A 22,649-nucleotide genomic window follows, 5' to 3' on the forward strand; every position below is an offset into this window, starting at 1 on the left:
AACTGTCGATAACGGCCTCGCAGCCTTGCAGTGATTCCGGAACGTGCTCGTCCGCGGAGGCTTAGCTCCGGCCCAAGGCACGTTTCGTCCTTCCATTCCAGGTGAAGCTGCTGAATGGTTCTTGCAGCAGGAACGAGTAAAAGACAATTCGGCAATCCCGTCCGTAAACGGCTCCACGCGAATCGCATCACTGGGCGTTATTTTCATGGGCCCCGTCGATCGAATCAAGGAATTCGAACACAATCCTACTAAGAACATCCTTGTTCTTAATAATCATCATTTCCTTGGAATGTTGCAATAATTTATGCCGGAAATAAGAGGTAACATGTGTCGTTTTCCCACTACATTGTCCGTTCTGATCTCTGTTCTATTCGTAAAAATATAGAGTAGTAGGGAGGATCTGCCGTGTAAACCGTGGGCCTTAACAGGATGCCGCGGACCGGCCGTGCACGATGGGGTGAATTTCGACCTTAATTCTTTGATACGGCCGACTCTGCCGCGGCGATCAAGTGATGTTGATTTAATGTAATAGTGCTGCGTTCGGCCTCGCCTGGTGTTCTCCGATGTACAGCCGCCAGGCGTCGTTACGTTGTCGTTGGTAGCATGTTTTATCTTATAAGGCGATGCAACTCTTTATCTTTATCAACCCAAGAAGAGACGTAAACGGATCGCCTCGGACATTGACAAAAACGAGTTGATGGACATCTCTTTAGAAAGCGAAATCAGTTTGTTAGGAACAAATCGAAATCCATGCTCGCTGTGTGCTCAGATGTCTGTTGGTATGTCATATAGCGAGTACAATAGACACCTCGTATCCCGGGTTCGAGCGAATAGTGAAATGTATGAAGAACGAGGAATGCTACTATCACGTTGGATCCCGGACCCTGACAATAGACAAATAACTTCGGCTGTGAGGTGGGCGCACTGGTTCGTATCAGCCAGCTGAGAGAACACATGTGACCTGCAGAAATGTATGCACAAACCAGTATATTTCTACCTCAACTTCCATGTCACACCGCCACGATGCTGTGCATCTTATGGAACACCGAAAGATGGTTTTGTACGGTGTTTGTATCGTGAAGAAAAAGTCTCAGTATTCAATGCGATTAAAGGAAAGGCAGCTTCATTCATGTCGCCCTGGTCAGGGACGCCAATCTGGGGTCTTGGAGTTATTGATTGGCTCGGTGTTTGCGGGTTACTTTCACAGCATTAGTGTCAAAGGAAGACTGCACCTCTGTCGGAATGCAGTTTATTCGCTGCCTCCCTCACTGCCCGCCGCAGCAGACGACGAGGTGAAGGGTCGATGGAGTGTTTCTTGGAACTTTGTGCACCAATTTATTTATTCTTTTGAGAATGTGGCTCTAGCCCTTGCTACCAAGGTATCTGTTATTATCGTTTCTACCGTTGTCGGTAGGTGCGACGGTTTCCTAGTTATGCTAGGAGGTATATGATTCGTTGCTAAGAAACATACTTTATCATCCTATGATTGATTCCAGAACTTTTGGACCGACCAAAGCCGTCAGAAAGAGGCAGGGATCAGACAATTCCGGGAGCGACGCAGCTGCATACCTGTTTGACTGGTTAAGGAAGAATACAGTGAATATTTACTACTTAGTACTTAGTAGAGCGCTCCGCGTCTGGTTAGTGGTGCATGATACTGCTCTAAAAAAAAGACATTCATGAATATAGCAGGTGAAATGGTAGTTTAAATGCAAAGGAGAAGATGCCATCACTGAGGCGTCATACGAATTCAAGTCCTACCCAATATTCCTGAAAACACCCAGAGCATGTGGGTGCCATATACTAAGACTACCTTTCGCGGGGAAGTTGGATTGATAAAGGCCTCTTTTTCAGACATCAGATCCAAAGAAATAAGTGTAAAGACGTCACTGTGGTCTTCATCCATAATCCGCACTAAGCGATAGGCAAAATGACTATGCCTTCGTCATCGATTTCAGGTGTCCCAGATGCGACATAGATTCAAGAGAATGCTTTGGTCCCCAGATCGGGAGAAATATCTTCGTGACGGCTGTAGGAGTCGGCAAAATCATGGTTAACGATCCTCAAAGCAGTATGACATTCGCGAAAACAATTTGAAGACAGAAGAGATCCCGTCCACAGATATGTGATATTAAGCGTAGGTCCTGTTCATCGAGGGCAGCCTTGGGTGAGGGATCCTCTATAACGCGATCGTAGAACAAAAAACAAGGGCAAATCCAGTTTTGGATATCAAGATCCACGTGGCTCTCTTGCTTTTTTTCGGTCATGACGCCACCTGGCACCGTGTCTCGCTCTTGCCTTGCTGAATTCAGAAAGGAGAGGAGATTTCTGTTGGTACTCAATACACTTTCATTTTAACCTAAGTCCCAAAGTGCCAAGACGTAGCTCGTATCTCGATTTTTTAACACCCCTTCAACAAATAATCCGCCATCTTAGAGATCAGGAACCAATCCAGTATTCAGTATTACTCCAGTGGAGCCTACATCACATTGCTCTATCCGGCATCTAAGATGCGATGATAGTCTGGCGCCAGTGGTCTGTCTCCCTCAGTTCTCTCCGTAAATCCGTCTACCTCTTAATGTGGCTTCTTTCCCCCTGGAAGGTACGCGCGAAGATAGGTAGTCTGTTATTCTCTTCTTGCGACGAGCGGAGGTGCCGAGCATCTCATACCGGTCACTATCAATGTAAGATTGTACTTCAAGTGACCGGAATGGGACCTTGTTCTTCAAGTGCCCGACAGTCATAAACGCCGATATTGGAACTCGCTTCTCACTTATAATCACCCGGCAAAACCGTTTTGTTCTGCTAATGCACACTCCCCCCTCTGTTGATGTGCGATTCTGTTCTCTACGTTGCAGCACAGACTTTGCAGGTCTTTTTCGCCCATCAAGCTCTCATAAGCCCATCTCAGAGATTCAGGATACCGTCGCTATCCATACCATCTGGGATCTGGAATGGTGCCGCAGTCTTCAGATTCATCCGAAAGGGAACAATTTTCGACAAATTCCAGGGATAACGGCTACCGTCACCGGCGCTGCGTATGTTGATTGCCATTCCATCTACTTTCAGAGAGTTAACCGCTTGTCTGTCGAATAGGAACATCAGCCAAAGCTCGAGACGCGCTATTCAGGATTCTATTATGATGATGATTATTTGCTGCCGGCGTTATCTTCTCGCACCGAGCTAGCTCCTCACGGGCACCCTGGACACAATTCGGCTTTGAGTACTGTCATTTTTTCGTCGGGGATGTCGCAGTCAATCAAGACGGCAGGAAATTTTCCAAGTGTTTCACACGGTATGGAGAGCTAAGTATGTATGCCTTTTCAGTGTTTGTTTTCATGCTCAATTTCGGGCATCATACTTCTCTCTCTACGTTCTTTACTGCATGCGAAGATTTTCCCGTTAACCACTGCATCCGTCGCTCGAATTTCAAACGGATGCGCGTGTATCATTCTAGATTTAATCAGATCGCAGTCAAATATGCCCACGTCGACTTCAACCTAATACACCACCCGCTCACGATTCTGGATTCCTATTCCACTCTATCGTCCTCCATCAGATCCACACGGAGGCAGTAGTCCTCCGTGCACGAACAGGCTCGTCTTCCCATCTTTTTTTGTTTCATCAACTGAAGCAACATGGTACAGGACGCCACACTGAGAAGATCAGCGAATAGAATGACGAGCCTTAGAGCTTCGTATATGATTGGACCTGCTGAGCGGTCGAGGGACACCGGTGTCTTTATTTCGGTTCGCTAAGGAAGACCTATTATTTCATAACGGACATAACGGTGAGGAAATTTGATTTTTCATCATCTTTTGAGGTCTTCATTTTAGGTTTACAGCACGGATACGGGTGGGGTGCTTTTCGAGTACGGAAATCAACGATCACATTCCTCGGCGACCCTTCCAATCCCCCCCGCAGGCTGGAGTTTTTTCGGCTGCACCAGCAAGGATCGGCGTTGGGGAATGATGCGCCATTGTATCACCGGTGATTTCAGATGAAACTGACATGGCGATAATCTTGATTGCTTCTTATCGGCTGACGATAGCGTGTACGCCGATTCATAACACCGCAGACAATGTTCGGCCGCGTAAGCTCTTTACCGATAGCTATGGACGTCAGCCATTCATTAGAGAAATACGAAAACGGAACGAAGAGATTGGTGCGGGGGCCAACTACGTCACTGAATATTAGTCGTCCTGAAAGACCCTTGTACAGGCCGTCCCTGTACGCGCTTATCTTATCTGTACAGGGTTGGCGCTATCGTAACCCAATTTCCAAGATTCGTTATCCCGCATTGGATGAAGAGCTATTTATTTCTACAAGACAGTAACCTACTTATTACCCTACACGAGGAAGAATTGGTTTGAAAACCATTGTGTTTCAGAGTGCTCTGCGGGCCTAGTACGACCACTCGTGCTGACTTCGAAGTCGCATAACGTCCTAGTCGGGTGATCGACGTCGATGGTAAGCTCCGTGCTTACTTTTCATAGACTAAGATTTGGTTGATGCCTTTCGCCTCCAGAATCCGGCTTCAGGCGTCCAGACCCTGAACACGAAAGGGGTCCGTGCGTGAGACTTGAAATGTTCTAGGCTCCGCCTCGGGTTCCGTCCATGGCTTGCTCATCTTTTGATCCACTTCATACTCCACTGCACGGGATTCCGCTACTCTCTCTGATTTATGGAGAAGCCCTCTCTGATTGGAATATGAAGAGACGTGAGTGCTGCGCATCTCTCGTGTTGCTGATGAAATAGTTTCTAATTCTAGCCTTCTTGCATACATTAGCTCTTAAACCACTATCGCTGTGGGCGCCCGTTCATGCAGTTCTGTAACCACCAAGGCTCGCACGATACCTCTAGTCGATTATCGATTTCATCTATGTCGATGCCCTGAGATAAGTTGCGGTTCGCGAGACTGCTTGCCATCGATATGATAATGCCCCTGACATAACCAAGGGCAGCTGACGATTCCTTCGTAGCGCTCCTTACAATATTGGGGATATTAGATAACGTGCTCTTCATGGAGCCCCATGGGTTAAAGTGCGCTTGGTCATGATCCTTTTTTCACTGATGCGAAAGCGATTACACCACAGGAACGATTAAAAACCCGCTCAAGGGCTCCACATTCCGTGCCGTTCATCAGAAAACTGTACCCATTGCAAGTACAACGCTCTGGTCCCCCAGACCCTGCAATGTTTATTTTTGGCTGCATCCAGGTCGAGCGCAGTAATTGCAATTCTGCGGCTATGTCGCCCCTGGATTAGATCCTTCTCACGAAAGGATTACACCAATATTCATCCTGTGCTCAAAATGACACTTTCGTCGTTTGAGTTGACGGGACCATGTGTGAATCATTGTTTATTTTCCCACTGAGGTCACTTCGTTCTTATGTGCGTTCTATTTGCCAAGTCAAAAAGTCCGTCATGCGCAAGGGGGAAGTGATGTGTTTGCCGAGGAAGTTTTAAGCGGATACCGACATGCCGTGCCTTGTCTTTGAGATTTGGATGCTTGATAAGGCCGGCTTTGTGATGAAGCGACGTTGATCTCGAGTAGCGCTTAAGTTTACGGCCCAGGTATTCTCCCAAGCGCCAACTCCTGGGCAACATTTGCTTCTCTTGTTCATCGACGGTCCTTGATAGTATGTCTTCGTATAGAAATATATCTCTTCGTCAACGGCAGTTACCGGGCCAAACGGGAGTTGCAGAAATGAAATCATGCCCATCTGACTCGGAGAGTCGGGGTCAGCGAAGTATCCTAAACGTCGCTATAATATGAGTCGATGTCATGCGTGGGGAAAGAAATGTATAGCGGTTGTGGGCTATTCAGACTTTACTTTACTCTGCGATGGTCCGTTAAGATACAGCATTGAAGAAGAACGAGGGCTCGGAACGTAAAGGCCAACCTGGGAACTTAAGATCGCTGTCGGCCGAGATTACCGTAGGTAATATTGGTGAGCAGGTGGATCCTATCGATATGTGCCTCTCGTCTCTGGGATGGGATAGATATTGCGCTCAGGCTACTTTGACGACAGCAAGTACCGCCGTGTTGTGTTTAGTGCCCGTATAATATATCCCCACCTACGTAGCTTCATCGGTTTTGGCATGAGGTTTTGACAGGCATTGTCTGTACTTGGAACCAATGCCCCTGGACCGTGTAAGGGCGGCTGGCCAGTGCGGACTGGCAGTATATCATTCGGCTCCATTGCACCCAAGGTTCCAGTGGTATCCAAGATGAGATCTACTGAGCATCACGCTCTGTTAAGTAGACCGTAAGATTGAGGGGCTTTGATAGGCATCAGAGTACTGGTCCTAAGCTCCGCTCCGTCTGCGATGGCGAAATGCAAGGACCTCTTTCCAACGCAGAAGTCATAAAAGCTGGAGTGAAGATCCATGAGAGAGCCGGAAGAGAGACAGAGGGATATTTGTTTCAAAGAGAGGACATTCCCGTGGGCCTTTGAACCAGAGAAACACTGATGTCTAGTGCATTATGAGGTTATAAAAACAAAACAGAGAGGGGGGGGGGGAACAAAATGATAGCAGAGCTTTACATAGTATTAATCAATACATTCGAATACGATTCAGGCCGAACCAGTGACATGGGAACTCCCAACTCGAAATGGTCGAGCAAGCTCCGCAGGCTATTTTCAACCTTTCTTGTTCCTTGGCGGTAAGCCTTATCCGAGTCATGCTTGCGAAATAAGCGTTAGTTGTGTTAGATCGCCGGGCTCGTTCCCTTGACCTTCATTGATCGACAATCTTATTTATTGTCGGATCGGAGTATGGGAATTATACAACTAGCGCCGAGGTTTTAAGCTTCTATATCTAATGATGTGGACTATTGCTTCTAGCGCTGTTAGCAAGAATACATGAAGCTGCTACTCTACTGTTTTGGGAAAATACCAGTGTAATTGTTGGATACTATAGATCGATCTTTGCGCGGGAAATATAGTGGGTGTAATAGAGTCAATATTACGTTAGCGAGACTTATTCCGCCCAAGGACGGAATGCAGAATTGCTCAGTCCCAAACTAAGGAACACAAGTGAGTGATCACAGTACTGTATAGTGCAACGCAGGAAAGGCAAGGGCGCCTAAATTCTGGGTTCAAGATGTTCGACGGGTAGAAATACACGACTGTGATTGAATGAAGTTCAGTGACTACGCAAGGACCCACAGCATCGGCCAACAGAGAAAATAAGCGACTCCGAGCAAGTCCGAACAGAAAAGACAATTTTAAGACGCCGATTGATTGCCGTCGCCTGTTTCCGGAGTCCTCCCAAGTAAACAATGGAACACAACCGCTCCTTGTCTTGAACTTCCTCCTTTTGCATCATTCTTTGTCGGTACCATTCGAGGCTTATCATATACTACTGCGCTTATTGGTCCCCCTATTGCATTTTCGTGACCTGACCTGACCGATCTGTTGACTAGCCTTCCGTCGTTCGTGGCATCTGATGAAAGTTGAAAAAGCACCTGTCCTATCGGCTTTGTGGACGTCTGACATATTGAATGCAACAAATGTCTCACGGGCTTGGCCTGTCCTGATATCGTCGGAGCTTGCCTCGGGTCAAGCAAAAACGGTGCATGAGAAGTGCCGTTAAGGAACGAAAATATTTCCTCCTGGATTGGCATGGTTTTCTTCGTATCTAGTACTAGAGCTCCTATTCGGTCCACGGAAGCGTCTCTTAAGACGTTCCTGGTAGCTCTTGTGTGCTTGGATACACACTTTAAGTTTAACCTCTGTTCTCATATAGGAGTCCCATGCTCACCGACGTCAGGCCCCCAAGTTTACACGACCATGGCCGCCGTGGTCTGACTGAGCGAACGTTTTCTCGGGTTTACGACATCGGAGTATACTGTGCGCGTCTTATGCCGCTCAATTATAGGGTTTGTCTCCGTTGTCTGGATCAATGAAATCCGACGCTCGTGGTGGTGGGCCTCCCTTTCTTATATTTTGGTGGATTCATTAGGAACTGTTCCTAGTTTCAATTGGCCATAATTGTGATCTCGACGCGCTCATCAAGGTACGAAGCGATAGTAACCATCCTTCCTGACATAATATGCTAACCACTGTTGGTCTCAAGGATCCATGTTTATCGTGTACGTTAGGCGTTCTGAATGCTACGAACTCGTTCCTTGGTCCTTGTTTAAGCGATCTTTCAAGATCGGCTTCAGAATCGATTGTGAGGCGTACAATCAGTGTTTGATCACCACGATATCGTGCTGTCATTGATTTCGTCTCTTTACTTTCTAAGATAATACTTCCATCGTATGTTTCCTCCGCTCTAAGAACTTGGCATCAAATCCGCTGATGCTTTGGCGTTTGTTTCATTCAGTGCACTCAATGGACCATGCCGTTCGTGATCGTAAGTTGTTACGACATCGTTCAGGACCACTGACGTGACAATCTTGACACATCCCTCTCGCCGCATAGACTGAATTAACGTTCTGGATGTCCTCTTCCGGGTGTCGTTTCTTGATATGCCGCATAGCCGATGTGGAGTGCATGTGAAGGAGGTGTGTGTACGTTACATGTCCATCCCTTCGCTCGGGAGATGGTAGCTCAATCATGATACCTCTGAGTGCGCGCTCCATTCCCACTGCTTCGCCATAGATTTATCTATTCTAGGAACTGGCTGTGTTAATGAATGCTTTGCCGCAGCTGGTGCCTATGTGGCAACTACACTTGAACGACAGAGGGCAATGTTGTGCTGTGATGAAAAAAAAGGTTTATTCTTATCCTTCATAGCCAATCAGGTCGATGATCTCCAAAGGGAAGAACGAGCGCACCGAAAGACCGGATTCTGATCTGGCATTCAAAATACGAACCACTTCTAAGCGAGGCAGACAGGTTTGGCCAACGATTCACAGGGCGGTACGTTCGGGCCGCACATCCAGGACTAATTGGTTGTTGAAACGCCTTCGAAGGTGAGTGAAATTCCCCGTTCCGTTCCTACTTCCAGCGGCGCATTATCTCATCCGCAGTACACAGATCTGTCTATTCTAGATGAGAGGTACATACGTTGAAGCAATGTCGGGCAAAGAAGCATTGGCCGGGGAGGCCACATGGATCGACCTTTTCGGAGCCGTTGACCAATCGCGTACGACACCGGAGCAGGGCCGGCAGTTTATTCACAGGAAAGGTTCGAAAAACGGGCTTTATTACCGTAGCAAAGTATACTGCTTCTTTGGTGGCTTGTTCTGATAGGACGATCTCGAACATTGGGTCAATAACAGGGTACTGGAATGTGGATGGCCACGCTTATCTGAGGACGCAGACGGGCCGTGAGGAGATTATTGCAACGAATGGCAACCAAGGTTCGTGTTGCAACAGTGATCGGTGGTACGAAAACTGACAGATTCACTTTGAGATGACATTGATTGGAAAAATCACTCCTCGGCCGCCTGCGATTACTGCATCGGGACATCGTGTGTAATTTCCCCAACTATTTAAATACCACGCAAATCCTCCGAGGTACTCCCTTGAACGACCCTCTTACGATTCATGCCCGCTGAGTTGACGGATTCCAAGATGAAACGACGAACGCGACGAAAGGGAACCGAAGACTTCTACAAGTTTGACAGCGCTCTTGCCCGAGAAGTCGAAGATAAACGTAGCAGAGGTTTGTCCTCTGCCGATTGTTGAGTATCATTCACTGACGTCAGTTTTCAGGAGAGGTGGGTACTTGCCGTCATCGTGCTCTATGCGCTCTGAAGTGCTTCAGGTGAGCTGCGCCGAATGTAGGCGGCTCAAAATCAAGTGCGACAAGCAGATACCATGCCAATCATGCCAAGTGAGGCATTTATTCGACGGCCCCGCGTGTTGCTAACACCATGTTCTAGCGTCGAGGTTGCGCTACCCTATGTCCTAACGGTACTAGAGCGACGTCCTCCATCCGTTTTCGCGTACTCATTTCTCGACATAGGCAGTTTATCGACGGGTCAAGGTACACGTTTTGTACTAGCGGCAACCGAGCACCTCCATCGGAAAGTTGCACGTCTTACTGGTCGAATACGTCAACTGGAAGATGCTCTATCAACGACGCAGGCTCAGTTCTCCGATGCTCCCCATCCACTACTCCATGATGACTTCGCGGAAAGCGAAGGTTCACCCTGCGCCGATGTACCTCTAGATATGTCGGAAATGGCTTCAATGACCGAGGTCCCGGATATGCACGGCACCCTTGCCGTCTCCGACCACGGTATCTCTCGATTCTTCGGACTCACCGGCGGATTGGAGGTGAGCGAGCGATATCTTTCAGCCCTTTCGTAGGCGTGTATCTAACAGTCTCCTACCAGAGTTACTTCCTCGCCTCTTCCTGTACGTCACCGGAGAGCGAAACCCATAGTCCGGACTCACGGCTTGGTTCTTTGAGCCCAACGTCAACGGTATCGCCAGCGAATGATCTCGCAGTTCTTTCCCAAGGTTTTCCTTTCTCCCCGGTGAGAAACAGTGATGATACTTACGACGTCATCCGGGACCATCTGCCCGTCTGGGATCAGGCGCTCATGTTGACGAGCGCTTACTTTGGACAATTTTCTTGGATCTTTCATGGTGTCGCGCGCGAGCAGATTGACGAGATACTGCCTGTTATCTACCGAAAGCAGAGCGCACCATCCACAGACGATGATCACACTGGTCCTCACGATCTCGCGCTGCTGTTCGTTGTATTGGCCATTGGGTCCTTGGTGGATGGGGAACGCGGCGCTGAACAAGCAGCACGCTTCCATCAAGTTTCCAAGGCGGCGATCTGTCTTCAGTCTGTCTTGGAGAAGCCGTCAATTGTCACTGTTCAGTGCCTTCATCTCATGAGTGTATACAACGCCATGAATGGCGGTGATGCGGCAAATGGTACGACTATGGAGACAACCTGGTCGTTGACTCATCTCGCTGTGCACTTGGGGCATACCGTGAGTCTTCTTTTCGTTTTCCTTGTTTCTTTCCTGACATCTTCCTTTTTAGATTGGTCTTCGTACGTTAATTTCATTTCGCACCCCAACATTAGGCTCTAACACCTTTCAGACCGCGACAGCGAACGCTGGGGTCTTTCGAACAAGATGATTCAACGTCGTCGTAACCTGTTCGTTGATCTTTACGTGGCAGATGCGTGGCAGGTACGCCGCCCCGAACTAAGTCGTTTCCTTCCACCTCAATGATACCTCTTAGAGTCTTCATACCGGTCGCCCGCCCTCATTCTCGATGGCATATTCGGATTGCCATTTCCCCGAGTACGACTCGAGTCAGGGAAGCCCCAACGACGTCCAGTGTAAGCTGATCCGCCGCTTATCTCCGTACTTTATCCGTGTAATGATGTCCTCAGTTTGCATATTCCAATTCCGATTCGCATCAGAATGCGTCTCTTTTGTGTTATCCCATACACTTACCGTCGAAGCGCCGACTTATGCGACCATTTTGGAACTGGATCGCAAAGTTCGCGATTACCCTCTGCCAGATTCTCTGTACCCGCAGGGCGATACACCGACTTCCTGGCAACGCTTTGTTCTTGATCATATTCGGGAGTCAGGTTTGTCCGACTTCTTGGTTGTATTCGCAGAAGCTAACATCTGCGGTATGCAGTGTTGATGTATGTCCACAGAAGCTACTTTGCGCAGGCCCTGATCGAACAGCCGGACAATCCGCTAAAGAGTAACTACGCGACCTCAGTACTGGTTACAATGCGGTCCTCTGCGACTATTCTTAGATGCGTTCGAGACCAATTCAGTCAATGGGATAGCGCCTGTGGTCGATATTGGGTCATGTGGACTTTAGCCTTTTCCGCAGCTGTATGTATCCCAGGTATTTACCTCGTAGACTACCACTCACATCGGATAACAGGTAGTTTTCGGTACCGTCGTCACGGGAGCTCCTCGGTCTCCGCTTGCCGGTTCTGCCATGTCAGAACTGAACCGCGCATGTGTTCTGTTCTCGAAAGCCGCAGTCCACAGTTCATATGCAAAGAAAGCTCTTGTACGGATGATTTAATTCCGTCGAGTTAGACTTCATTCTCACATAGCCAATAACAGCCGATACTCACCAAACTCAGCGAAAAGGCCCATCACGCCCTTGCAGCTGCGCAAAGTGATGCTACACCTATTTCCTCAGGGGACAGGGAGGGTTCATTATGGCCTATCAAAGCAGAAGATTCCACGGACGAAGATCTTCTGATATTTGCCGGACATACCCGGTTCCTCTCGGCCAAGCGTAGGACGATGACACGCGATTCTTCTACCTCCTCGCCCCCCAACGTTTTCCATTACTACGACGCTGATCGAACCCCTTCCTTCGCTGCAGAATATCAGCAGTCGAACGTGGCCCAATCTCATTACTCTTATTCATACGACCGAAGCCGGCCTGCCGGTCCACCGTCGACAATGTCGAATCCCAACTATGCTTTCAATTGGGCACACGAACAACAGCATCAAAGCCCCCATCTGCCGTCGACCGTTCCTCCTAGGCGTCTATCACGACCGTTGCTGACTGCAGATCGGGCCGAGCATCCAAGGGAAATGTATCTGATGTCACCGTCGTCCCCGTTAGGAAATATTCCATCGACCGATGTTAGCCTCCCCCCATTCGTAGTTCCCTCAGAGCCATGTCTACAGGAGCGGTGGTATTCGTTCCTACAGAATTCGGGCGTCATGGAGCACGACGCATTCAACTGATTTCTTTTGAGCCGCACGTATGTATTGTTGTAATTATACACGCAGTTTCTCCCTCCCATATTATTTGCGACGTTGTTTGCCCACCCATGGACGGATTGTTGTATACAAACTGTAGCTTGTATTCGGGTCGCTGTTTTGTATTCTTATCGCTTAATTATTGCCCTTGCCGTCGGGGGTATATCTAATTTATCACGTCTTGTTTTCACCGCACGACACCCCATCTTTAAGGATCATATGCCTACGATTGAATTTAGACGAGTGTCCAAGACTTGGACACTCGTTGGTCTAGTCTCTTCTGGGATGAGCTCGGAGTCTGCCACAATACTTTTCTGGTGGTGCCGCCGGCAGCCTTGAAAACTGTTCCCAATGAAATACACGGTTGTTCGCTGTGCTTCTTCATCCCTCGTGCCTTGTCAGGATGGGTCTATCATCATTCCATCTGACGGTGCCTTCGATTAATAGCGGTGGCTCAAGTTCACCAAACGTTCACCCTGCGATCACCCTTCAACTCCATTTCAGACTAACCTTGCTTGTATTATTTAAAGTTTGTACATCAAGGGGGAGCCCACAACTCAATGACGAAGGTATACCAACGAAAGCAACACCTCGCGAAAGCGGAAGCTCTGCTGAGGAGGGACTCAATGCTTGACTATACGCGATAGACGGATGCCGGATGGATTAAATGCCCCCACAGAAAAAGTCTTTTAGAATTACGAACCGATCACAAGATCGCGATCCGATTGTCAGATCGTTCGTACCTGGGCAGGCTGCGGTTTCAGTTCCGACATCGAGTGGCCTTCCACCACTTCATCGTCACCTGGTGAGCCTCCAAGGTCATGTTATATCAGAGGAACTTTAGTGTGGTTGGCCGACAGTGTCAGTCGGCATCCCGAGATCATTGATAAGCACGATTCAGTCATGAGGGATTGATTATTCCAACGGTAATTTATTCCCGAGCCGTACAATTGCGACCGCGATATTAGTCTGTGCTACATCAAAGCGGTCTATGCAGTACTGATGGTGAATTGAATAGAAATACTTAAACATTCACGGATGATTCCAGCGTGAGCGCATGGGTCATTGATCCGGATGCTTGTTTTGTCTCAGTAGAATTAAGCTCTATTATTCAGATAGGTTCGGCGCAGGCCGACTACGAGTAAATCAGTCACAGGTGCTGGTGGCGGAGCTAACTAAGCAAGTGAGTACTCTTAGAACAATTGTTCAAGTTGCGCTGTTCAGCGAGATGGTTCCTATCATACATGGACTTATTAAGGGCGTCTCGCCTTGGTCTCTGATGCTGAAGCACTCCTCCGTTTAGCTTAGTCCTTTCCACGAATGTGTTTGGATATGCAGACATCTGGAAATCTATGATCTCTATGAGACTGAGAAATGCCGCGAAATTCAGAGTTTTCCAAGTCCGTTGTAAAATGATTCAAATAAAGATTAGTTTGGCGTGAGGGAGTATTGACCTACAGAAGCGTTGGTATCACGGTCCGCAGTCCGACGCACGAGGTACATTGTCTCATGCCAAGGACTTCTTTCGTAACAAGACGCTGCTTCCTAATTGATAGTTCTTCGTCTCATCATCTTCAAGAATGCAAATGCACCTCACTTTCTCCCGGGGCGCCTTGGACCTGGACCCCCTCTGGCGATGTCGGCTTCAGAATCCTCCAGCCAGAAAGAATTCTTATCCAAGTCGGGTCGTCTAAATTTCTTTCAAGTAATACTGATGCGGTTGAAGCCGGACCTGAACTGGATGTTAAATGACCCTATATTCCTGACCCACTGGAGAGCTTGTGAAAGCAACGTTCGAGTTGCCAATGTCGGCAGTGAAAATATGTCCGTCATCACTGATCTTGAAGACCAGAACGCCACAGTTGCCTCCTCGATCAGGTGTGTGCGTGAGTGATTACTACCTAAGCTCGTTTCTGCAAATACAAATATGAATACTCACACAGTTGATGAACCTGCAAACAATGAACATCTTTCTGACTGATATGCCGGCAATATTGCGTATGGTACTCAAGCTTACTGAGGCATCTACTCTATTCAATCATCCTTGCATTTAGAGCGCTTCGTATTCTACTGCCACCTTGGGGACACCCGTTAAAGGACAAATTGCCGGAGTCGAGATACGTGCCACTACCTCACACCTTGGCCCGCTCCGTTACGTTTTCTTTATTGTTTCTCGGCGGCCTATCATCAATCGTCCACTTGTACCGCTATTTATAGGCTGATGTCTCGTCCGCCGCCATTTATCTGATTCGGCCGGGGCCGCTTCGCCCATTAGTACATTGGAAACTTGGCTCTATGAGAGGCCACAGGCAGTCGAGGTTCATGAGTATGTACATGTAATCCCACATTCTTCTGCTGTTCTGTGAAAGGATGGCGATAGTCCTGCCTTGGGGTTTCCCTACACCGGTCTAGAGCCGTCGATCCTGTAATTTACGCGAACCCCCAATTCAGTTCCCTTGGTCCTTCTGCTTGTTGCTATTCGCTCTGCTTGAGTGACTTTAGGAATAGATTCTTGATCAACAGCCAGTGTTCTCCTCCGCTGATTTTGTTCCCGTGGACATAGACGTTACGAGGTCAAGACACATTTCCCCCCCTGTAACTAGCTAAGTAACGCAAAGTGATTTGAAGTAGTGCCGTCCTCGATCAGTCATCATTCACGTGCATATATCTCCAGCACCCTTCGACCGCAGAGCTGGAAGTATTTTCTGACACAAGACTATCAGAAACTCGTACGATTGAATTCAAGCACCTCAGTCCTGCAGGACGTCACGAGGGAAAAACAGGATAAGATAAGTATAACCGTGAGTGAAAGGCGAATGAGGCAATATACCAGTCTAATAATGGATCTTCATAAGAAGAAAAAGAAAGTTTCAGACGTTGAACGCCTTCTCTAAAACCTTAAGATACCCGAAGCAAGAATATTAATGACGGAGTATGCTGCTGTATCTCAGCGGCCGTAAACCTATGTCGATCAATGTGAAGAGATTCAGTCCCAAGGCAAAAAAAGAAGAAATACTGCATACCTGACTAACTCTGACACGCTTCCCCTTCGGAGGGACAATAACACATCCTCCATCGGCGAGTGGAACAATGACCATCTGATTGGGCTTGGCGTGGATGACGCTGTATCTTGAACTCGTCAAGCTATTGGCTGAGTTAGGGACTGACAGTGCGCGTGTGTGCGACGAAGAAGTACAACTCGACGACGCCACAGAGGGAACGTGTCGAGACACGTGGCTCGGGATAGGCGCAGGGACGAGAGCGGGGGACGCCGACAGGCTGTGTGACAAAGACCGAGTGATATTAGATGACGAATGATGGATAGATGGAGTATCAACAGGAACAATTGAAGGAGTCTTCGCAGAACCCACGACTCTTCCCCCCAGTTGTGACGCACTATCGCTGGGGAGAACCGTAGGTGCTATTGACCGACGAGAAGAAGTATGCCGATATGTGGCGCTCGGTACATGCAAGGGCGGCGCGGCGAAGGGACGAGAACGGGAGGATGAATAGTGGAAAGGAGCGGCTGGGGGTGCTGGCGCGACAAAGGATTCCACTTTCAACCCCGAAACTGCTGCTGGGGGACCCTTGAAAGACGCATGAGAGGGCGTATGTGAAGACGGGTGTTGCATCCAGTCGGAAACATGGCTTTGGGGTGCGTGACGGCGAGCAGCCGTAGAGGGAGAAGCACCGTAGGCTGACATACGGGGAGGTCAATGGTGCAAATGCAAAATGGGTCCATCAGAGCTGTTCAGGAAAACAATGGCTTATCTCCGAAAGGTAAGTCGAAAGTCGTTCCTTTGATTGCCGTATATGCCGCGTTGCTATGGAGCCGGAGACCAGGATGTTGTCAATACACAAGGGCTATAGTATGGGTGCGAGAGCATGACGGTCTGCGTCATATTACATTTTTGAACAGAACGAAGCCAAGTCCAACATTTCATCTCCGAAGATATAACAAGGAAATTTCCAGCGGGTACGGTAACCTGTGACGTCGAGGACTCGAGGGACCAGGCGATCCACCTGATTAACCTTTTGTTCAACCTACTGTATAAAATGATCAATTCAAATGCGAAGCGATAGCGAAATTCAAATATTCGTACCCTCAGTCCCGAGATGCGTCTTCTGAACCGAGATATACCAATATAGCCCTAATGAATAGCACCGGTGCGGCGTTCCTATGATGAGAGGTTTCTAGGCTGTAGCACGAATATTGAGGGTATGAAACAACGATTAGGAACTGAGACGACCTTTTCACAACTATCCAAACATCGAGCCGCGGCGGTGGAGCTCTGCTGTAAGATGGAAGACGCCGGACATGATACGGTGGGGTATAGATAGGTAATCAGCCTGGCTGAAGTAGGCACATATCTTTAACAATCGACCAGCGTACGAGAGAATGAAGACCAACTCGGAGTGTACGACCCCACGGCTATCCGATATCGGTTCAACTCGGGAGGATATGAGCGATGATGAAACAAGGCCGACTGACATACGTACAAAAAGTATCTTGATACGACGAACTCTGATGATGTTGGACTATTGACCAGCGGAAAACTGCGGCAACGAGGGGATAGAAGAATGTCATATCCGCATATGATCTTCTCTCGTATCTCTTGTACCGTGTTCAATCACATGAGGGAGCGTGTTTGTCAGCCCGAGGAAACGGCTCGAGCATGGAGAACATGGATATGTTTATGGGGAAGGAGTAATTGAAAGAAATCAATCAGATAGCCCCCGAGGTAACTAGGAAACTGTCGCACTTACCGACATGGCTGGCTATGGGCGCCGGTGTAGAATACTATCTAGCAATTTGTTAGCGGGTAGCATCCAACAACGTCCACCACGATATCTCCATCGACCCTTCCTTCTGAGGGATGTTGCCAACACTATGCGGTGCGTCGGAAAGTTATTTGGCAACTGGGCAAACAAACCGCAAACACCGAGCCAATGAACAGTACTTCCTGCCAGGGAAGAAATAGTAGCACATTTCATATCGGACGCTATTGGTGTGATAAGAGTCACCGGTTAAAGGAAGAGAGAGTACTTTTCCATCTTTGAAGAATGCGGTAGGAGATGCGGAGTGAAACAATTGATAATAACAGGAAGTTCTGGCGTATGGTGACCGTCACAGTCGAGCGGAATTACCTTACAGCATCAAGAAAAATACCTTTGAGAAGGAGATCTCTTACAATGGTACTTGGAACCGGGGGCTGGTCGAAGATGATATTTTCGTTGAGGAAGGGCTGGCCAGAAGATAAAGGACTTGAATGAATTCGAAATTCCTGGCAGCCAAGATATAGACTTTTCAGAAAATATGTGGATATCTGTAAATCCTTCAACGCTCCTGAGCAAAGGGTAGCGGTGGATTCGAAAGGTGAGATCTTGGGAGTCGAAACGTAAAGGTCGGTCCCTGAGCTTGTCTGCGACCCTGTTCGGCCATTTCGGCACGGCAGCCCCTCGTTGGTTCGAACCACGATGTACTCACATCGTACTTTCCTTGTCCTTATCTGGCTTCGAGAGTGCGAAAGTACGACGACCTCTTTTCACTAATTTATCGAGACTACGCACACTGAGAAAGGCTATCCGCCGTCAACAGAGATACATGCAAAAATTGCTTTGGAAATGCCTTCCAACAGGTGCTTTGAACTTGGTCTTTGTAATTCGCTGCCTTCTTCGCCACCTTGTTCTATCAAGTGTCGAGTTTTGGAACATTATCTGGGGTAAAGATCAGTGGGATACGATTCTGGCCTCCCAGACTTAAGCTGGAAGATCGTTCCTCCCTGCACCTACATGCTATACTCTAATATTTTTATTTTTCAGCTGAGAAGTACGGGAGTCCGCTTTTGTCGATTCCTCAGAGGTCAGAAGACCAGTGACAGGTCGACCATTATAATCCTTAGAATAAATGGTTCGGTGTATGCCGTTCTTCTTGGGCCAATCTTCGTTCCAACTTCCTACTGAATTAAAGATATGATTTTAGCTTTTTAATTCATATGCAATTACAGCGAGGACTCGAAAACGACGAGACTTTTTGAATTAAGTTAATCTCCTCAGAGTCGCTGATAAGAACTGGCAAGACTGAAGATATTTTTGTGAAAATAGGATTTACTATCGCATATTAATCACCTCCACTCGAGACTGACAGGAAATTGGGAGTAAGTAGTATCATTATTAAGATAGTTTTAGGTGCTGGAAGCTTACTTCATTCATGACGTCCAGCGCCTTTCAGGCCATAGGTTTACTCCTTCCTCATATCAACATCGCTAACAGACATTCTCGCTACCATTCGAGTTGGACCTCCGATGTCTTTCTAATTGATTTTTACAGAAATGAGAAACGACTCGTACTCTTCAGTGTCGGAAGACCCAAAAACAATCCGCCTATGGCTCTTTTCGGATTGATAAAGAGCTATATCTTCACAAATATTAGTAGTCGCTAAAATGCTTGTCCCATGGGGAAGCACCAGGCACCGCCCAATGCAAACTTCAGCAATACTATTACCCGGGAGATCAACAACCCTTGATCACAGAGTTCGGCCCTATCAAATCTAAGGTCAAAATTTAAGGCACGGGAGATCGACATCCTCTTCAGGCAAAGGGTTACACGTCGGATTCTCCCTTGATCCTTGAAACCTTGGCGAATAGAATATATATCAGAACGGATTGTTCAGTGGGAAAGCGACACATGTGGTGTTTCAACAGCAAAATTATCATTCGAGGTACAAATCTTCTTAAGAAATGCCTAGAACATCTGTCTGTACCATTATAATTGGGTAGTGCGAAAATATCGCAACTTACGGTTCAACAGTGGAGGACATTAAGCGCGATATTTCTCCGACTGGTATAGAGACATAATTTCCAGGCCATTTTTTACTCGTTCCTCGCGCAGGAATGGTTCATCAATTTGTTCTTCAGAAAAGGATCAAGACTGCATATAGCGCTTGAACCCATGTACAAGGGCGCCGGTATTGAAGAGACGCAGTAGTCTCACCTCGAACTGCGTCGAAGGGGACCGTTTGAGAGAGAATGTCGTATGCTCGGAATCATTCTATGTTTCGGAAAGCCTAACGTTCTCAGCCTCTCTGTTAATAGAGGATATCCCCGAGGGTGGCCAGCGCATAATAAGGAGGTACGACAACGTTATTTGTGGGGGGCATGCAATTCCGAAATGGATGCTAGGTTTGTTGTGGTGAGTACGAGTGACATAAAATCCGCATGCGACCCTGAATTTAAAAAAGCGTTGTGTGAACCTTTCCATGTGCAATGAAACAGGGATCCATCCAGCATGCAGTTAAAGAAGAAACGAAGAAACCTTTCCGGAGAGGAAACGAGTGTCCGGGAATCATTATGTGTTCGAAACCGCATGGTCGGCACAAGCAACAATAGGCAATTACCTTCGACTGAGTAGTGTATAAGTCCAAATGAAGCTTAACGTTGAACGATAACATGGATATGAAGGTCTGATCGACTCTTTTTGAATCTTAGCTTTCAACTGCAAACCCACACCGGTGCTGTATGCTGATCAACCTAAATGAAGCTTTCCATCTGAATGAAATGACAATGCCGCTACCTACCCGTTGAATTAGGTCTCTTTCCGTTCCGAACTGAAATGTAGTGATATCTCTGAGGCTATAAGCATTATCATTCTATTTGATGATCTTTCGTAGCATAACGTTCTGCCCCATATCGCTCAAGTTGATGAAACAAAAAAAGGTGGGAAGAAAACCAACTTATTCGTACACGGTGGGCTGCTTCCTCCACCTGGGTAACGGAAAGGAGAGACTGCAATGCCTTTGACTCTAAAGTGATGAGAAACTCCAACACATGCGCCCGCTTTTGAATAGGACGGATGCAGTGGCTAGCGGCAAATATTTAGGACGCCAAGAGAACTACAAAGTCCAAAATTATGAACGAAAACGGCAGCGGTGTAAGGAGATGCGGACTTGGCTTGTTTAGCGTGTGACGTCTGAAAAATTTATTTGAGGCTTTGATTGACCGCGACTTTAGTAAGTGCCTTGACGTACCTCAGCGACCGGAGATGTTGGCACAAAATACCCGACGATCACAATTTGTTGGGTACTTCACTCTTCAGTAACTTGAATTCTCCGCCTACGATGGTCGAACAGTCAGCTCCGAGAGGTAAGGGAATTCCAGGTAGCTACAGGCAAACATACTGCTGCGGTACGATGATCGCTTTTTTTTCTGGGTCAATGGGTCTGAGAGAGGTCCGCAGTCATGAACGAGCTAGAAGAAAACCAACAAACAGCCATTATGAACGGGTGTACCCACTACGTTGACTGCATCGGAGTTCGATCACCGAACATTGCAAGATGTCTTACTGTTCGATGCCCAGCGATACGGAGATATTCTAGGAGTATAAAATAATAGAGAGTAGAGTATTCATCAGAGGACAGAAACGATTAAGCCGGTCCATCTCATCGATGAGAAGGTAGATCCAAAACCGGAGGACCTGTTTTCGAATGACAGGCACTTGAAGAGCAAGGCTCCATTTCGGTAACTTGCGGTGACGCTAAGTCTACTGAGACGTTCGGGCTCTCCATTTGTCGCATGAAGAAAATATTAGATCAGGTATCTGCAAGCATAGCCTGGGTGAAGGCACATTTCAGGATATCCTCCTTTGGTTCGTTATATCCTCTGGGCATGCAATGAGAATCAGAAAAACAGTTTCAATTGAATGACGAAGACAGTAGCATCAAAAAATAAGAGTTTTACATGAGCAGAGAGTGACAGAGGAAGGGAAATTGCCGATTGTCGAAAAGAAAAAAAGGATCTAAAAATAGACTGGGTCCTCGGTTCGAACCACGACGGACTGATTTCATGATTTTCTGACCTTCTGCTTGCCTGAAAATCAGCGAGAAAAAGAAGGAAAGGTTCAGCTGGGTATCACTATTACATAGAGCAAGATGCACAAAAGAATATCCAAAGTGATATTGGGACCGTCTCGCCAGCTACAGGAGAAAGAATGAGAGAATGCCAGTGAAAACAATATGAACAACAGAAAAGTATGAGCATCATTCCTATTGTGCACATAATCACAGAGAGACTGAGCCCGACCCAGCGCTCACAAAGTCAAGACCTATGACGGACAATATACATATTAAGAACTGTACAGTGAGACTACGAATATTCAAGTCAGAGTGACAAAAGTCGTTTAGGAGTTTGCTTTTATCCCTTCCTGCTGCAAGAACCATTCAGCAGCTTCGCCTGGAATGGAAGGACAAAACGTGCCTTGGGCCAGAGCTAAGCCTCCACGGATGAGCACATTCCGGAATCACTGCAAGGCTGTGAGGCCGTTATCGACAGTTCAGAACTGCCACATCGAGGCTCGAGCATTCTTTTGTACCTCCTTGTAAGAACCCTGTCATCGCATTAAGTGTCTTTTCAATGTCAACAGGGTATAGTCTTCCAAGAAACATATCAGTTCAAATTCAAGATAGACCCCCATCAGAATCGTAGTTCACAGAAGTACGGCCGCAGCACTCACGTCTGACATTAATCAGACACAGACGCATTTCCATAACTTGAGTGCCTGCAGCAGGTTAAGTTGATGGTTGACCGAGCCAGTGAGCCAGAACACGAGAAACAATGACCCACTTGCGAACACTTTCCCTTTTTTAGGAAGACTGCGCTGATCAAGTTCTATTCGCATAAGAAACAACATCAGATAAGAGAAACAGGGGCTGAAAGTTACCGTGTATCTGAGGAATAATAAATAATCACCCGACAACTTGAAGTTTGCTGAGGAGCCGAGCGACTCAGAAGGGAATATTAAGTTTGTGATAGCAAGTGTCAGTACTTCGCAGATCCTCATGTGACTCTGAAATAAACGTTTTGTAAACCTTTCCATTCGAAAGCAGTATCATTCATACCCTCTGAATCTACAAGGAAAGTTTCACATTTCCTAGCCTGGAATAAACCAAAAAGAAATACATTAGGAAAACACCAGGT

General features: G+C 47.3%; 6 protein-coding genes across 6 annotated transcripts; 2 read left to right on the forward strand and 4 right to left on the reverse strand.

The window, feature by feature from the left end:
• Window positions 1-1,007: 1,007 nt before the first annotated feature.
• BT62DRAFT_1014082 (uncharacterized protein) lies at window positions 1,008-4,458 on the forward strand (the record flags this gene model as incomplete). The annotated part of the gene is made up of 13 exons (XM_043178159.1): window positions 1,008-1,410; window positions 2,523-2,602; window positions 2,653-2,684; window positions 2,741-2,794; window positions 2,859-2,957; window positions 3,011-3,038; window positions 3,097-3,295; window positions 3,328-3,574; window positions 3,635-3,749; window positions 3,837-3,990; window positions 4,052-4,165; window positions 4,222-4,332; window positions 4,391-4,458. 13 exons carry the CDS (start codon window positions 1,008-1,010, stop codon window positions 4,456-4,458), a joined length of 1,704 nt encoding a protein of 567 aa, XP_043032842.1.
• Window positions 4,359-5,216, reverse strand: BT62DRAFT_939070 (uncharacterized protein). The gene is made up of 4 exons (XM_043187650.1): window positions 5,097-5,216; window positions 4,790-5,043; window positions 4,529-4,720; window positions 4,359-4,470 (listed from the first exon to the last, which is right to left on the reverse strand). Exon 2 carries the CDS (start codon window positions 5,023-5,025, stop codon window positions 4,801-4,803), a length of 225 nt encoding a protein of 74 aa, XP_043032843.1. The 5' UTR covers window positions 5,026-5,043; window positions 5,097-5,216; the 3' UTR covers window positions 4,359-4,470; window positions 4,529-4,720; window positions 4,790-4,800.
• Window positions 5,217-5,406: 190 nt separating this feature from the next.
• BT62DRAFT_1081649 (uncharacterized protein) lies at window positions 5,407-6,394 on the reverse strand (the record flags this gene model as incomplete). The annotated part of the gene is made up of 4 exons (XM_043179689.1): window positions 5,407-5,767; window positions 5,837-5,922; window positions 6,085-6,240; window positions 6,307-6,394. 4 exons carry the CDS (start codon window positions 6,392-6,394, stop codon window positions 5,465-5,467), a joined length of 633 nt encoding a protein of 210 aa, XP_043032844.1. The 3' UTR covers window positions 5,407-5,464.
• Window positions 6,395-7,827: 1,433 nt separating this feature from the next.
• On the reverse strand, window positions 7,828-8,269 carry BT62DRAFT_740307 (uncharacterized protein). The gene has a single exon (XM_043182108.1). The coding sequence runs from the start codon at window positions 8,228-8,230 to the stop codon at window positions 7,967-7,969; it is 264 nt and encodes an 87-aa protein (XP_043032845.1). The 5' UTR covers window positions 8,231-8,269; the 3' UTR covers window positions 7,828-7,966.
• Window positions 8,270-9,404: 1,135 nt separating this feature from the next.
• BT62DRAFT_976926 (uncharacterized protein) lies at window positions 9,405-12,869 on the forward strand. Its single transcript, XM_043189252.1, has 11 exons — window positions 9,405-9,627; window positions 9,725-9,794; window positions 9,844-9,874; window positions 9,927-10,240; window positions 10,300-10,921; window positions 11,024-11,115; window positions 11,168-11,267; window positions 11,322-11,525; window positions 11,579-11,784; window positions 11,837-11,968; window positions 12,025-12,869. Exons 1-11 carry the CDS (start codon window positions 9,506-9,508, stop codon window positions 12,661-12,663), a joined length of 2,532 nt encoding a protein of 843 aa, XP_043032846.1. The 5' UTR covers window positions 9,405-9,505; the 3' UTR covers window positions 12,664-12,869.
• Window positions 12,870-15,625: 2,756 nt separating this feature from the next.
• BT62DRAFT_1014087 (uncharacterized protein) lies at window positions 15,626-16,382 on the reverse strand (the record flags this gene model as incomplete). The annotated part of the gene is made up of 2 exons (XM_043178160.1): window positions 15,626-15,640; window positions 15,702-16,382. 2 exons carry the CDS (start codon window positions 16,380-16,382, stop codon window positions 15,626-15,628), a joined length of 696 nt encoding a protein of 231 aa, XP_043032847.1.
• Window positions 16,383-22,649: the final 6,267 nt, after the last annotated feature.

The sequence above is a fragment of the Guyanagaster necrorhizus genome, assembly GCF_019112545.1.
Source record: "Guyanagaster necrorhizus MCA 3950 unplaced genomic scaffold BT62scaffold_77, whole genome shotgun sequence".
Taxonomy (NCBI): domain Eukaryota; kingdom Fungi; phylum Basidiomycota; class Agaricomycetes; order Agaricales; family Physalacriaceae; genus Guyanagaster; species Guyanagaster necrorhizus.